The sequence below is a fragment of the Larus michahellis genome, chromosome 1 (genome assembly GCF_964199755.1).
Source record: "Larus michahellis chromosome 1, bLarMic1.1, whole genome shotgun sequence".
Taxonomy (NCBI): Eukaryota; Metazoa; Chordata; class Aves; order Charadriiformes; family Laridae; genus Larus; species Larus michahellis.
In genome coordinates this window covers 143,418,169-143,435,053 of record NC_133896.1, presented here as the reverse complement: position 1 = coordinate 143,435,053, position 16,885 = coordinate 143,418,169, and the positions used below count along the sequence as shown (strand labels likewise).

Here is a 16,885-nt window from a genome sequence, read left to right as displayed (position 1 = left end):
CCAGTGTATAGGGCCTAGCTGTTCAGGTGTTGATGTTTCAGGGAACTCATTGCCCCAGGCCACAGGACTCATTTCTCCAATTCTCAACTCTCAGAGAATTAGGGGTCCAAAATGGCTTCACAAAATCCAGTGCTGTGAGAAGCCGCCTTTTCTGGTTCACAGGAAACACGAAACCCTCAGGTAATGAATGTAAGCCTTCTTCAGATCTTTGGCACTTATGTCAAAAAGACACCCACGGCTTTAACTCTTCCCTGCAGACCTTTCTCAGGTCATAGGAGATGACCTTTTCTCCAACAACACCCACTGAGACTGCTAGTGTCACGAGTTCAATTTCCACCTTCTGAGGGGAGTGCCTTAACCGCTGAAATATGGAATAAGCATAGATGCACTCTGAACCCTTTCAGTAGGAGGTGCTTTACATGCTCTTACTCTGAGCCCTGCTTTCCTGTGTCTTTTTTTCCCCTTTAAACTTTTAAAGAGCTATCTTCTGCACTGTTTTTTTATTTTTCCTAAGGTAGAAACACCAGAACTGAACACAGCCTCCTGGTAACCCCTGAATCACTGCCAAGTACAGAAGACGTAGCATTTTTGTAGAACTCACCAGAAACTCATCCACTTATTGCAGATTTTAGTTTTTCAATCACCTTTCAATTATCCAGTTTTCAATTTATTTTAGGATGTCATGTTTATTGCATTTTAATTTAATTCTTTAATAAAAAAACCACATAAACCTGAACCAAATGTCCTGTATATGTCCAAATCGTTACTGATTATCACTACTGACCAAACATGCAAGCTCATTAAAAACGTAGTGACATCCATTTATTTTCACAAGCTCTGTTTTCTATAACTTCAAAAATCCACCTTCCTTGGCATTATTTCTGTTTTTTGCTCTTTCCAGTCTGTGTAAGAAAGTAGCAGCAGCTGACCTGACTCAGATAGCCAGAACTTGAGGAAGTTGCTTCAGCTCTCCAAAAATGGTATTTTTAGAGCCCTGACCAATACAATTGGTAGGTATTATCCAGCACTTTATCTCCTCATTTTGTGACAAGCAAAATTTAAGGAAATGGATACCTCATTTGTGTGTGCATGTAAAGGAAAGAGAGCCTTTCTGAACTGCACTATGGACTGCTCTCAGACTGGTAAGCATTGCAGACTTTGAGCCTCTCATATTGCTGGTGCTCGGAGTCCCTCTCCGTTCAGACAGCTGTATTTGTCTTTTTAGCACAAGCAGGGGTAAAAGTCCTGATGCTTTCATTGCCTGCCTTATCTTTCCTTTTTTTAGCTTTTATGTTACTGGTAGAGTGAATTATCTCATCCAATGAAAGGGATCCCCTAGGCAAGAAAGCCTACCTGAACTAACTTTTACTATTATTTTCATTTTATGGAGCACTCAAATGTCCTAGCTTTTTCCAGCATGCAGGCCCACATACTCAAGAATTTACAGATCAGACATGACACTGAACTAGAGTAAAATAAACTGTCACTATATTAACAGAAAAAAACCCCAAGGATATATTCAGGCCACTGCTGCAACTGAGATCAGGGTCCGGATCAATATCTAATTGTAATTAACTAGTTACAACACTGTGGGTTTTTAAAAACAGATTTGCTGAATTTAGTTACAAGGCAAGCATATTCTGAATAGACTTGACCCCAAATTCCTGAGCTAAGGAATCTTGCTTGTCATTTGCATCAGCTCGGTTATTCTGCTAGGACTGATTAAAAGAAAGGATTTCAGTTGTGTCAGTCTTCCATGGCAACCGTGAAATACTGTAACATCAAATAATCTGTCAATCCATATCACTGAAATTATTTTAATTTATGAACATGCCTTGGGCCTATTACTTTCATCATTCGTTTTGTTGGCAAAGCTCCTGTTAAACTCAATGGCATGCGGGAGGTGTAACTCCTGCATTAGAGAGTATCAACTACTTTGGCGCCTCTAAGCAACCTTTACACAGATTTAATAAATTTCAAGAAAGAGCTAAATACTACTGAGATATCTTATACCACCTAAATGGTAAATTGATTTTTTTTTTGTTTAATTGCTTCAGTTAGTTCTGATTTCAGTTAATTATGATTATGAGATCATAATATTCATAGTCCTTTCAATATCTGCCTTATATTAATGTAAGCCCACTAAATAGTATGCTGAGTGGTATTACAGTAATCAATGGACTGTTTCACTGTGTTCATTCCCTTCCTTTCACACTACCAATCCTGGATTCCCTTCTGTAGTGCAAAGATCTAATGGAAATAGGAGAGGACAGCCTTACCCTGCTGAGTTCATAGCTCTACACCTTCTTTTGAAACTACGCACGGTGATAAAAGAATTTGCAGTTCAGAGAGTGAAGGGATACCATCCAGGGTATCAGAAGAGCTGAGTTTTTTTCCTGTGATACAGAAGAAACCTGACAGTGCTGCATCCACTCCTCTATGAAAGGAGAGCAGACCTCCTCCGTTTCGAGTGAATGCAATCCCACACAAGGTGGGCACTCTCTAAGAATGCTTAATAAAGCAAGCCCTCTCCTGGGAGATGGAGAAATAAACCTTTACTGTACAGGACTGGTGGTGAGCTCCAGCAGGGATTTCTTGCTCTCAAGAGTTCAGAAAATTTTTGTGATCCTCAGAACCAGAACTTCAGGTGTCTCTAAAACTTTTAAGTTTTAAAAAAGATTAATTGTCCGCAGAGTTTAGACATCTCCAACATGAAGCACTAAGGTTTGTCACAATCAAGCTAGCAGTAAATTCCACTCCTTATTTGTCTTAATAAAAGAATAAATTAATAAGTAAACTTCATTATTGTCTGACCATATGTATACATATATGTAAGTGTGTGTGCACACATACTTGGCATCCATTCACACAGCACAGACATGTTCTGTCTGAAAATAATTAACCTGGCATATTTGAATTAACTTCATTAATCAATTAATATAATTAACTGTCTAAGTTTCCAATGTAAACAGTAATACTACTATTTTTAGAAAGCATTAGCACCAAACAGAATTATAAGTTTGTTCACAAGATATATGGTATTCTGATAGGATAGTGCAGCAGGTCCTGCTCAGCTGGTTAAACCTTAAAAAAACAGTATCATAAGAAACCTGGCATAACCACTTAGGACACTGTACATCATAGCCAACTAGGTTAATTGGTATCTTATTTTCCATAGTTTTTATATTAACCAATGGAAATTACTCAAACGGCTAGTTATGTCAAGTTTTTGCAAAAATGTGCAGTAAAAAAACCAAAGTAAACAAAATCTTTTCTTCCTGAAAAGAACTAAAATTGTTTTCAACGTGTTTGCTTTCTTTATATACTTGGAAAGTTAAATAAATAACATATTAATTAACTGAGCCCTCCTCCTTAAAAAGAAAACATCAAAAAAGACCTCATGACACAATAAAATACAAAGGAAACAAGCTTCTTCAAAATTATTTTTTCAATCCCAAGAAAAAATTTACGAGACATGAGAAATTACTTACAAATTAGCTCATGTGAAGGCAATAGGAAATCAAGTTTTTTGAAAAGTAAACACCTTAAATTAAAGTTCCAGAAGACTGGAAACTGGCTAATGTCACCTCCATCTACAAGAAGGGCATAAAGGAGGACCCAGGAAATTACAGGCCCATCACTCTTACTTCAGTCCCTGGGAAAGTTACGGAATGAATCCTCCTGGGGGCTATCACACGTCAAATGAAGCACGTGATTGGGAAAAGCCAGCACAGAGTCACCAAGGGCAAACTGTGCTTGACAAACCTGATCACCTTTTAGAACAAAGTAACCTGCTTGGTCGATGTGGGATGAGCAGGGGATATTCCGGATTTCTCCAAGGTTTTCAGCATGGTTCCCCACAGCCTCCTCATAAAGAAACTGATGCGTTACGGTCTAGACAAGTGGTCTGTGCGGTGGGTGGGGAACTGGCTGACAGGTCCCACCCAGAGGGTGGTGGTAAATAGCTCCTTTTCAAACTGGCAACCTGTCACAAGTGGGGTCCATAAGGGATCGACACTGGGCCCGACACCATTTAATATCTTCATAAGTGATCAGGATGATGGGATCAAGTCTACCCTGATGAAGTTTGCAGATGACACTAAACTGAGTGGGGAAATGGACACTTTGGAAGGGAGACCCATCCTGAGGGAAGACCTGGATAGGCTGGAAGAGTGGGCTTACAAGAACTTTATGAAGTCCAACAACGACAAGTGTAAGGTTTTGCTCCTGGGAAAACATAATCCAGGAGTGCAGCACAGGCTGGGATCTACCCAGCTGGGGAGCAGCTCTGTGGAAAGGGACCTGAGGGTCCTGGTAGACAACAAGCTCAATATGAGCCAACAGTGTGCTGCTGCGGCAAAGCCAGCCAACAGGATGCTGGGTTGCATCAACAAGGGCATCACCAGCAGAGGCAAAGAAGTCAAGAAGTTACTCCTGGTGAAATTCCAATTGGACACAAGAGGAAAATTTTTCACAATGAGAACAATCAGCCATAGGTACAATTACAGAATGGTACGGGTTGGAAGGGACCTTTGGAGATCATCTAGTCCAACCTCCTGCCAAAGCAGGGTCACCTAGAGCAGGAACACGTCCAGGTGGGTTTTGAAAGTCTCCAGAGAAGGAGACTCCACAACCTCCCTGGGCAGCCTGTTCCAGTGCTCCGTCACCCTCAAAGTTTTTCCTCATGTTGAGATGGAATTTCCTGTGTTCCAGACTGTGCCCGTTGCCCCTTGTCCTGTCATCAGGCACCACTGAGAAGAGTCTGGCCACATCCTCTTGACACTCACCCTTTAGATATTCATAAGCATTGCTGAGATCCCCTCTCAGTCTTCTCTTCTCCAGGCTAAACAGATCCAGGATCTCTCAGCCTTTCCTCAAAAGAGAGGTGCTCCAGTCCCCTGATCACCCTCATAGTCCTCTGCTGGACTCTCTCCAGTAGTTCCTTGTCTTTCTTGAACTGGGGAGCCCAGAGCTGGACACAGTACTCTATATGTGGCCTCACGAGGGCAGAGTAGAGGGGGAGGATGACCTCCCTCGACCTGCTGGCCATGCTTTTTTTAATGCACGCCAGGATAGCATTTTGGCCTTCTTGGCCACATGGGCACACTGCTGACTCATGGCCAACTTGTTTTTCACCAGGACTCCCAGATCCTTCTTTGCAGAGCTGCTTTCCAGCAGGTCAGCCCTTAACCTGTACTGGTGCATGGTAGTTTCCCCAGGGAAGTGTTGGATTCCCCATCATTGCATACTTTTAAGATTCAGCTGGACAGGGTGCTGGGACATCTTATCTAGACTGTGCTTTTGCCAAGAAAGGTTGGACTAGATGATCCCTAAGGTCCCTTCCAACCTCGTACTCTATGATTCTATGATTGTTGAAAATTATAACCCCATTTCTTCTTGGACAGATAATAAAAATAGAATATTGGATGAGGAACTCTGATAGAATATTATGAATTTTTTTATAAGAAGATGCAAACAAAAACTTCGCATAATTACATTACATATGGGCACAGGCATAGAGAAATTCAGATCCTCACACACAGCCTTTTTGATCTTCAACTGCTTTTTACATGCTCTCTAGCTTAAGTCACAGAGTAATGAAAAAGCCAGCATCATCTCCCCTGGACTGGAATGCCCCAGGAGTTCTCAGCTGAACGGCTGAGCTCTTCACAGCCTTTGCCTATAATTAAGGTCTCATAGCCCAATGTTTTGGAATCGTACAAGAAAAAATCTCAGTTATAAGGACAAGAAAAGCCCTGAGGCTGTGCACACAGTCACTTTAGTCAAACTGGATATCCATCCTTGTGGCTGATATTACAAAATAAATTCTATTGCATGCGGCCACACTTAACAAATTTGACTGCCTGGTGGGATGTCTAAAACTACAAACACAGAATTACTCTACAGAGACAGAAATTCAGATTACTAGCACCGCTCAAGGGTGTCCAGCCTTTGTGTCCCATAAGGTATACACGGTTCACGAAGCCAGTCAGGCATCCTGAAGTTTGCTCTGAACTGACATCCCCAGTGGGGTCCATCACACAATCAAACACGTGTCTCTTGTGATGCAGAAGGGACAGCGAAATTCTCAGAAAGTTGTAGGAGGCTTCTCCTGACACAGAGATTAACTGAGCCCCTTCTGCCTGCCTGTAACAGACCCCCAGGAAAGGCAGCTGTCAGGATTCTTATCACTCTTGCACAGGAACACGTTTCTGAAACACTCTCGCCTGTACATCCACTGCAAGAAGGCAGAGGGTTCTACATGCTCCACTACTATGGAGCATATATATGTAATGCATGCTTCCAGAAATGTGCATGACATCTGTTTCTGCAATGAGAAAAAGCACAGCACTGTGCTACATTTGCAGTCTGGATCCATCAGCCAGAAGAGTTGGGCTTCTACAGTCTAGCACATATACATGGCACGGTAACAGTGGTGAGTAATTCAGATTTGGCTCGTTTTTGCAACATGGTATTTTCCTAGTAGCAAAGGCAGGAGGTTGTTTGCTGAATATGGAGAACACAGATCTGCACCTCAGTGGAGAGATAATAAATAAGTCACTGCAACTTTATCAGGTTTGCTGGCGTGCACGTTCCCTTGGGCTTGCACAAGCAGGGTTTCATGCCAGGATCTGCTGCAGGTGACTTTTTCTGAGCAAGTCTCTAACATAGTGACAGCCGCCTGTAGCACCACATTGAAGCTAAGAACTTCACTGCTGAGTGTTCAGTTTCACAAGCTTGACATTATTGTAAGATAGCTTTTTCCTACACAATCTGAATTGAGAATGAACGCAGATTGTCACAGAATTTAAACTCCCTCCTTTAGTTTGTAGATGGTTCTATTTATTCTCTTTCCATTTTTTCCTAGCTATAATGACATTTTGCAGGTCTTTTCAAAATCAGCATTTTACTTTCCTTGTCAGCAGGGATGAGGGTGAAGCACTTAAGATAAACGATTGGAACTCTGCCATCCAGGTGGACTGTCAGCATGTTAAAAAACAGATTGAAACTGGGAAGGAACTAAGTGAAAATTTATGCTCTGTTGGCTGCTTCTCATTAAGAAACATTTGCTCATGAATCTTACATTTTCAGTCTGGATTGCACTGAGTGATAAGAGCATGACATCATAGTCTTTTCTGAATTGGGAGGGTAACATCTGAAAAAAACAACTTTACAAAGAATAAAGGTTTTAGTCTTTTTTTTCAGTCTGTTTTATTTAAAAAAAATAAATAGTCTTTTCACCAATTGTATTTTCTTATCTTTTTTATAAGACCCAAGCCATGCCTTGGAGATTGTGCACTGAGTCCCACTGGCCTCAAAAGAACTGTCTCTTATGTGCTCCTTCAATGGATTTTGGTATCTAATTCTACATTTTTCAAGAGATTTAAGAGCTTGTGGCTTTAAGAGACTTTGGAAATCCCATGTGAATAGATCATAAGTATTTTCTTACAAGAAGGTGCTACTCACTGGCCTTATGAAAATTAAGCCTCCAGCTAGTCCTACAGATTTTTATCTATAGAGAGCAAACCCACAAAATAAACTCATTTTGAAAATGTAAACCTCTAAGTATTTTTTCTTTTCGGGACGAGGAAACCACTATTTACTTCTTTACTGATATATTCACCATTTTTTATGAAGTCATTTTCAATACGTACCAAAAGCATCTGATGTTTCTATAACTGAAAAACTGGAAGTGAAAATACTGAAGTTCAGAAGCCTTGGAGATCTGGGTTCTGTTTCCAGCTCTACTGTGACCTGGAGAGAGACCCTACAAAGGGATCCCTCTGCATGAGCCTCTCCACCTGTAAGTGACCTAACTCTTCTCCAATCTGAACAGGACCTTTAGTTCACAATCTGGAAGCTAGGGATCCATATGGCTTTACAAAGTACTGACCTGTGCCACGGTTTGCCAGTTGGTAGCATCATCCTCACTTGGATGGATTCCTTGATTCCACCTCCTCTGAACAACATAGATCACAGGCTCAATGGAAATATTGAATTTTGAAGACCACTTCACCTCCAGGTCTCCAGACTGAAGTTCTATGAATTTTAATTCTTTCCGGGGTTTCAGTGGAACACCTGTAATAGGAAAGTGCAGACAAAAATATGTGAGTAATTTACAAGATGCAATTAAAGCATATGTAGATGACGGTGTATAAAAAGTTTTTTAAAAAAGGAGACTGTTGGTCAGACAGAAGGAAGAAAGTGGCGAATGGACAGGCTGATGAGCATGGGAGTTTCAGAAGTGGTCACAGCCGAACTATTTCTGCTAACAGTAAAACTTGTTTTTAAAAAATCTTCTCTTCAAAATTATTTCTTTATTTCATTTAAAAACTAAAGGATCTGAAAGTTGTAAGCTAAAACTGATTTCACAGAAAACACTTTCCAAGTATGCTTTGATGACCCGCAGAAAGATCCCTTTCATCCCAAGCTATACCTGTTGTTCAGTTTTTCACCTGATTTGTCCTTAAACACATCTAATGACAGAATTTCCACAGCATCACATAGTAATCCATTCCAATACTTCTCTATCCTTACCATTAGAAAGCTTTCTCACTACCTTGTTTAGTCTTCTCTGCTGCATCTTAAACTCGATACTTGTCCATGATGTTCATGGATCGTGGAGAACAGATTCTTTCTTTCTTTACTCTCTGGAGGAGCCTTTATGTACCACAAGACTGTCATCATGGCTCTGAATGTTTTCTTCTTCAGTCTAATAACCATAGCGCACTCCATTTTCCTTTTAAATCAGTGTTTCTAGACCTCTGAACATTCTTGCAGTTGTCTCTGGAAACCCTCCCGTTGGCCCACAGCCCTTCTCCAGAGTCACGACTAAAACCGGACACAGACTGTGTCTGAGCTCTTACCAGTGTAGACTAGAGAAGTAGGCTAGACTAGAAGTCCTACATTAGTCTGATACACTTAAAAAAGCTGTTTGCCTTCTCCATGGCAGCATAATCTTACTGACTCACAGGCAGCTGTACTGTATGATGTGTCTCTCTCCACTCTTCCCTAAAGATCTAGGAAAGGTAATTCCAAGGCATCTCGCAACAGATGTTCTATCTAATGCATGCTGTCCAATTGTTACATTTCAGAGACAAAGATGTCTCTCTAAAGTTTTACAGTAATTTCTCATTACACAGTGACACTGAAGAACAGTTATTTCTGTTGTTTCTACTGCTGGTAACATCACCTTTTTGAAAACATCTGCAGTAGCTCGAAGGAAAAAATAACTCTTCAAATTTGGCATCTCTTGATTAAATCAACAAATCAAGCGTTAGACACATTTCTCTAGACAGACTTTAGGAACTCATATTTGAGTACGCATCATTTTGTCACTTCAGGTAATGTCACAAATAAGATTTCTATGCTGACATATAAACCTTCTTAGCAAGTTATCGTATGCACTTTAGTTATTTTGTCATTTCAGTGGGTGTCCACGTAAGTCCGGCTGTGTGTGTTTGTTCAATAGTCTCCTACTCAGTCTGCCACATATGACCAAGTAGCAAAATTTCCTTAGGTGAACGAACCACTTCTATATTTTAAGAGATCTTCTCCTAAATCTGATTATAAAATTAGCTATAAGTAAATAAAAATTGATATTGTAGCTCTTGAAGAAACCTAAAATCAACCTGAGGAAAATCCAGTACTTAAATCTGGTTATCACAGCAGTTTAAACCCTGGATATCCTTCAACAGCCAGCAGTCTTAGTCTAATACAACGAACATCACAGAACATGTCAGTTCGCATTTCCACATTTGAAAATCCTCCTTTAATTATGATGTACAATAATCCTACAATTTGCACGTTAAGAAAACTTCCATCTGCTTTGCATTAGGGGCAGTTGGATTCACTTGATTGCAAGTATCCCAGCCTCTCCGCTGTTACGTAATTGCGTGCAGATGGAGCGCAGCAGCACACACAACCAGAGCACAGCACAAGTGCATTTTAAAATACTTTTGTAGAACCAGCACAATCAGTTTCATATCCAGATGTGTAGATCCAGTCACTCTTCAATGTGCTTTTTATTATGTAAATGGTCAGCCCTTTCATCGTGCTGGAACAAATTAGTCCTCTGAAGTCTGCAATGCGTAACTGAAGAATTCACATCACTGATTGCTGTATGCATGCAATACCAGAGCCCAGGAAAAATGTTTCTAAAGGTGTGTTTCAGATGGTACATGCATCCCTGTGACATGAAAAGAATAAATGCACTCTGTTCCACCATAAGAATCTGTATCTTAGCTGTTGGTTCCCTGGGAATTCCAAAAGTTTCCATGGACGGGTTTTGTACAGTAAAAGGGTACATTCATGGCATCAGTACGATTGTAAACATAGTTGTTCGAAGACTCAGAGATTTGCACCTTTACAACTGTACACTATTTTTTAATGCAAAACTATTTTTCTTTACGCATGACAAGAGCCTTTAAACTGTGGACGGCCATCCGGCTCCAGCTATCCTATTATGATATTGTCATACCATCATACCCTTTAAATATCATGGTCTTCTTTTCACAATTTACCTTGCCCAGATCTGCAGTTTGGTCTGCTGTATGGATTGCTCCCTTACACCTTTCAGATAAAATTAGTTAGGCTGGTTTAAAGAGCATGAACCCTAAACCTTTGTTAAAAAGCGGTCCTGGAAAGTTCACACAAGTAGGTGTGTCATCACAGCTGACAGACCACTAACTTCTGAACAGGAAAAAGGTGATGGGTGATTTTTTAAAGCTGTCACCAGCTGAGTGGAGAAAAAGATACATGTCCTTGTCCTTACCTGGGGACGCATACATGCACATTAGACAAAGTGAACCCAATCAAGCATTTTCCATCCCTTACTCTTCCTTAGGGTTTTTTTCTGCATTTTTCAACTCTTTTACTTCTAAGCAGAGATATTGTCCCCATTTCTATCTCTGAAGTACCAAATCTACTTTAGGCACTTACTGTTATTTATAACATCATTATGTCCATATAGAAAAAAAAGAAAAGATGCAGACCATGGAGAAGGGACACTTTCTGAAATCCTTCACCAGTTGAGACAATGTAAAGGAGGTGGCAAGTGACAAATGAGTAGGAGAGAACATCTGATATCTCCAGTAAAGGGAACTAAAAATGTGAAGACTATGTAACTGATTAGTAATAATCCCAGCAGAGATGAAAAAATGCAATGATAACAGACAGTTTGAAGATTATAGCGAAAGCAAGCCGGTAAACAATTGGGATAACAAGTAACTGGACTCGTTATGTTAATCCAACAACATTTGCAATATGTGACTTTGGTGCGAGTGTACTTTCATTAACATGCTTTTAGAATTGGGCTTTAGCACGTAGTAATAGAGGACAAATCCAAGAAATAACATGGGTAATTTCTATCTGCTCTTGTAACTAATCCCCAGAGCTTGATCAACGGTGGAATTATAGAAACTTCTGTAGACTCTTAGATTCAATCTGAGTTCATTTTCTAGCTGTGAGCGCTGTCATAATGATCAGTACTAAACTTATTCACTAGATCTTAGTCATGCTTGCAGAGTTTGCTCTTCCTTAGCTACAGGAAGGTCATTTACCCCTGGAGGAAATGAATAGCAAGCTTGTTCTGTTTCTATTTGTCTTTTGTTGCAGAAAGACAGGTTGAAAACGCTAATTAGCTGAATTCGTTAGCTGAGAAGGCAGTATAGTGTTGGGCTTTCCTTCCTCTGCAAGACATATATGCTCTTACAAGCAAGCACCTCCTGCAGATACGTGATAAGATGTTAGAGAAGGTTAGTTCTGTTCCTATATAACTAGGCTGAACAGCAGCAGACTTTCCAGTGTGGAGTTATACAACCTATCATATCCTGTCATATCCTGCGTCCTCTCCAAATGCATGTCATCTTATTTCATTTGTTTGCTGGTTTGCTTGTTTGTTTTATTTTTACCTTTTCCAGCTCTTTCATTTACTGGAATGCTTTGCAGTTGTGGTATGGAGCCTGATCATGTAAATCATTACACATACAACACAAATGACAGTTTATCACTCCAGTCATTTGTCTCAAGAAGATGAAAGAAATAACTAAGTGATCCATTTTAATAATTTTCATTTTGACAGGTGTTGTGTATAGGAGTATATTAATTTCTTATAGTTTTAAAGGGTTTGCTTTGAACTACCTTGAAAGCAAGAGAATCTTCATCAGTTTTATGCTTACTCAATGTCTATGACTTCTAGATCAAATTTTCCCCATATATGTAAGTAAGTAAGACAGTGCTTCCTGATGGCCCATCCTGCACACTCGAAGACAGGATTCAAAAGTCAAAGCACATTATTTCTGACACACATTCTCAACACTAGGGACATTCAAAAAGATGCATCAACATTTCAGTTAAAGCAATGAACTTAAAAATAAAATCACCATCTCCTTCACATATTTTACCATTTTTCCATCCACAGATGGAAATAAGTCTAGATTGATTCGGACCTAAGCCTGGAGCTTAGTTCAGAGTTACGCTGATTAGGCTCTCCACAGAGAGACCACGCTATCAGAAGAATAACTGATTAATATTTATTTTTTATCACTGAAGTAAGGAGAATGAATTTCTAACAAAACATTCCGACTCTGTGGAACAAGAAAATGCCTTTCATAAAGGGTCATTGTTCTGCATTAGGAGCATATTTTCAGAATATTTCCATGTATAAGGCTTTTTTTTAATTCCAACAAATTAAAATCTGGAGTTTGTCTAAGCAAATAATTTCTTAGTCTATATGTTCTTGCTGATGGATGTCAAGGAAAACTTTTTTTCCACAGAGTCTCAAATCAATTAAAACATTTTGAATAAGATCGTCTTACATTTAAATAATGAATTAATATATATATATGTGGATATTATAATCTTTCACCACTGTGTTCTTTCATCATTAAGATCAGCAATGCCAAATATACCACATTGATTTGTTCTTTTACAAGATTATCTCACACTTCCTATTTGGTAGTCTTACCTGCTTGGCTTATAAACATAAATGTTATTTGTGGTTAACAGGACTTGAACTATTTATTGTTAAATATTTTCCTGCTGCATTCTCTCTCATCTGCATCAAATTAAGTGAGATTTCACCTAAATTGGCAAGTTTGTTCTGCTTAAGATGATTCACAATAGCCGCATGTTTACATTCCACAGATTTCCAGACATGGGCTTCACAAGGGGAAAAAAACTCAGAAACTTGAGCAACATTTTTCTCTGGCGTTCCACCCTTTCAGTGTCCAGTCACATCTCTACAGGCGCCTCTCCTTTTTCTTCCCATCCATACAAACTCCTACAAAATGAAAGTCCTGGTTTTCTAGGAGACTTTATTATCGCCTGAAGTTATTAGCCCAATATGAGTACACATTAATAATCTCTACCTTTGTACAGATTTTTTGGAACTTGGCACGTATGACCGCATCCATTGGAACAGCATTTCTTCACTCCAGAACATTCACTATCAGCTTCACAGCTTTCAACACAGGCAGCTGCAAAACCACTGGCCTTCTCAGGTGCTGGGCAGTCCCCTTGCTTCACAGACAGGATGTACTTAAGGAATTCACAGCTAGTTAGGCATTCATAATTCTTCTTGGGGAAAAGAGGCTAAAGGGAAAACAAAAGAATTGTTTAAAGTTTTCAACAGGAAAAAAAAAAAAAAAAGTTGTACATTTTCCAAGACCTCCTAAAGGAAAATTCAGATTTTCAGCTTTTGCAAGACTATCCCTGAAGATTTATATATTCAAGCCACTTCTAAAAAAGCATTCCAAGTACAGAATGATGAATTCCCTCAAGTAAGACCACCATCTTTAATGGAATAAAATTGTTTATATCTGCCAGCTTTCCCTTGTTTTCTTCACATTGGCTGGCTACAAAGTTGCTCAATGACAGATTAAAAACATTCCCAATATAAAGGGGAAGCAATGGTCAGAGAATCTTTTTTTTCCAGACTACCCCACATTCCTCCCTTTGTACTTCATAACACTTTACCCACAATGTCTGATGAAATGCCACTCTAGATAAGTAAGTGAAATCTTCTTTCATTATACTGTTTGGACTGAGTTGGCTAAGTAAGAGAAGATTTTGCAGCATCTTTATGTTCCTGCCAACATACTAGTAATTGTATAATTCTTCATGGAACTGGAACTAAATTTCTGATAAAATGATCAGCAGAAAATACAGATTAAAATTAGCCTTAAATATATTGATTAAAGATCAAAGTAAATGCTACTTCTTTGAGAAATAAAGTCCTAGACATATGAGAGGTTGCTTCAATGCATAGACATTTTATAGCATGTGTACTACTCAGAGGTTTGCAAGGTTCACTTAAAACTGTGTTAAAAATAGCATCTAGCACCCTGGAGAGAATATTGTGTGTGACATGGGGATTTCATCTCCTCTTTTATCTGACGCTTTATTTAGTTTGGCGCAAAAACAGCTAAAGTGATTCCCTTACAGTGATTGGTGGCACTGTAGATGGGCAACCCATGTAACGGGTTATCTATAGCTTGCCTTTCTATCTCAGAGCAACCAAAAACCTTCCACTCTGACAGATCTGATTTATAGATACCTAAGGCTACACAGGAATTATAACCCACTCTCCATCCAACTATTCATATAACTTCTGCAACCTCCTTCCATATTCAAATGTTTTACTTTCTTATTTTTACTGTTCTCACATTTCTGGCGCAATGAGAAGGACTGCGTTATTATGGAGGCCCAGGTATTTCACTGACTATATGTCCGTTTATTCTCCAAAGCCACTGTGGTCCAAGAATGTGCCACCACGTTACGTCTCCCACCTTGTCCTACAGAACAGTCCAGAATTTTTGAATCAAGATTTTAAGGATGCATTTGGGTGTTATGGTTTAACGAACCTAAAGGCTGCCGAAATGAGCAGTCCTTATATCTCCTACTGACCCCAGTGATCCTTGGACATGCGCTCCTGCTTTTCTCCCCATTGGAATGCACCTGATCCCATGGTTAGCCAGTTAAGAAGCTAAGCCAGCAGGAAACTGAATTTATGGGCAAAAAAAGGAGTCAGGTAAACTGCCTCCTTTCCTTCTTCACACATAAGGTTCCTTCAACATTCGTACACCCAGTCAGTAGATTAGAAGTAACATACCAAGCAGGCATCTTGAGAAACACAGAGCTAAATTGTTGCTTCCAGATTTTTTACAAAATACAAAAAAATTGAAAACAGTCACAAAGGAAAGCAGCCTTTTTTAATTCAATCAAACAATGTCTATGGAGCATACGTGAGTCAGAGAGAAAGTGGTCCTGTGCGCTTGTGTGTGTGTGTGAATCTAATTTCAAATCCTAAAACATCACAAATTTGCAGCTACTTAATTAAAAACTTTATAGCTCCCTGAGGCATAATACGTCCTCAAGGCTTCTCCTCCTCACCCTATTTCACAGCTCATTTTTCAGTTAGCTGCTAAATGTGCTGCTCTTCATTATGGGCCTTTGAAGTTCTAAATTTAGCTTCAACCAGAAAACACTAATCAAAGAGGGATGCTCACTGTTTTTAACTACAATAGAACAGTGTTCTACAAATGTTTTCCTTTTAAACCAATTTTATACGTATTTTCACCCATATCTGGAAACACACAGCCTAAGTGAGAAGTGATATACAAGAATGACATAAATTAGATCCACTAAAACTGCTTTATTATACGACCCTAGAGTTTTGTATATAAGCAAGCAGCAATTAATCTGGGTTAAAGAACTCTTACATGAGAAATTTTTACTTTGTCTTCTAATGTAACTACATAGATCAGTAATCCAGTAATCCCTATTTACACATAGTTGGATCTAAATTTTTTTTCAGCTGAAATTAAAGCTTTTCCTAATCATCTTCATGATGCTTAAAAACATTTAAACATAAGACATGTTCTTCTACCAGAAAAAGAATGCCCACAGTGATAAGGGCATTGATTCAGTATATTAGCAAGATCAATATATCAATTAAGGTCACTTCTATTTTCTAATAGGAAAATCCTTGAATACAGTTGTATCTTTATATCGATTTATTAAAATAAAGCAACTTTCTATTGAGATAATATTTCCATTCACTGAAGAACTGCTGAATTCCTCCAACTCATCAGAGGCATCCAATAAAAGCATCTCTTTTTTTGTACTAGTTTAACTGATCTAGGTTTGCTTATTCACAAGGTTATTCTGAAACATGATTCAGAAACAGTTTTCCAAAGACTTCTTCCTGAATAATTATGTATTTTGATAGTAGTTTTCTGAACTAGGACTCCACAACCCAGCTACTCCAAGAGAGATACTATTTTAGAAATCAGATTGACTTTCATATACAGGAAAGCCATCTTTTCCAGCTACCCTGCACAAGGATTTTCACACAATGACATTTTATTTTTTAAACAAAGATACTCTTTCTTACTCATGGCCAGAAAAGATAGAAGGGCAGAAGGGCATGTGGTAGAAATAGCGTCTTACAGAAGGGATTTAACAGCACCTTGTGAGAGAAGCTGTGTAGGTGTGGCTGGATCCTGTCTTAAAACTTCAAGTTGAGATAAATGATTTTGTCAGAAAAAAAAAATCTTTTTTTAAAAACTCAAACTTAATATGGCTAAATTGTTTTATGCGTATCCATTCGAATGATGGCGAATGCTGTAAAAATCCTGTGTTTGTTAGCTGTCCCCTTGAAGCTAATACTCTAAATGAAAGCGACAGCTAGAACAAAGTGAGAAAGAGTGCCCTTGAGCTGACGTACCTCACAGAAGCTTTGGCAGTGGTTTTTCTTCAGGTCCCAGGACTCTTTGCAGGGCTCCAGGCACTAGGAAGAATCAGGAGGCAGAGAAATGTCAGGAAGAGAGAGAAAGAAAGAAACAACCACAAATGACCCCATTTCTTCTCCAGTTGTTTGTTT

General features: G+C 39.1%; 1 protein-coding gene across 1 annotated transcript in view; it reads right to left on the bottom strand.

Moving 5' to 3' along the window:
* Window positions 1-16,885, bottom strand: part of ANOS1 (anosmin 1) — a 148,091-nt gene that overhangs the window by 44,568 nt on the left and 86,638 nt on the right. Inside the window, exons 3-5 of the mRNA XM_074606896.1 lie at window positions 16,730-16,792; window positions 13,371-13,593; window positions 7,895-8,079 (exon numbers count right to left, since the gene is read on the bottom strand). Coding sequence (XP_074462997.1) covers window positions 7,895-8,079; window positions 13,371-13,593; window positions 16,730-16,792 — 471 coding nt within the window. The remainder of the gene's footprint in view (window positions 1-7,894; window positions 8,080-13,370; window positions 13,594-16,729; window positions 16,793-16,885) is intronic.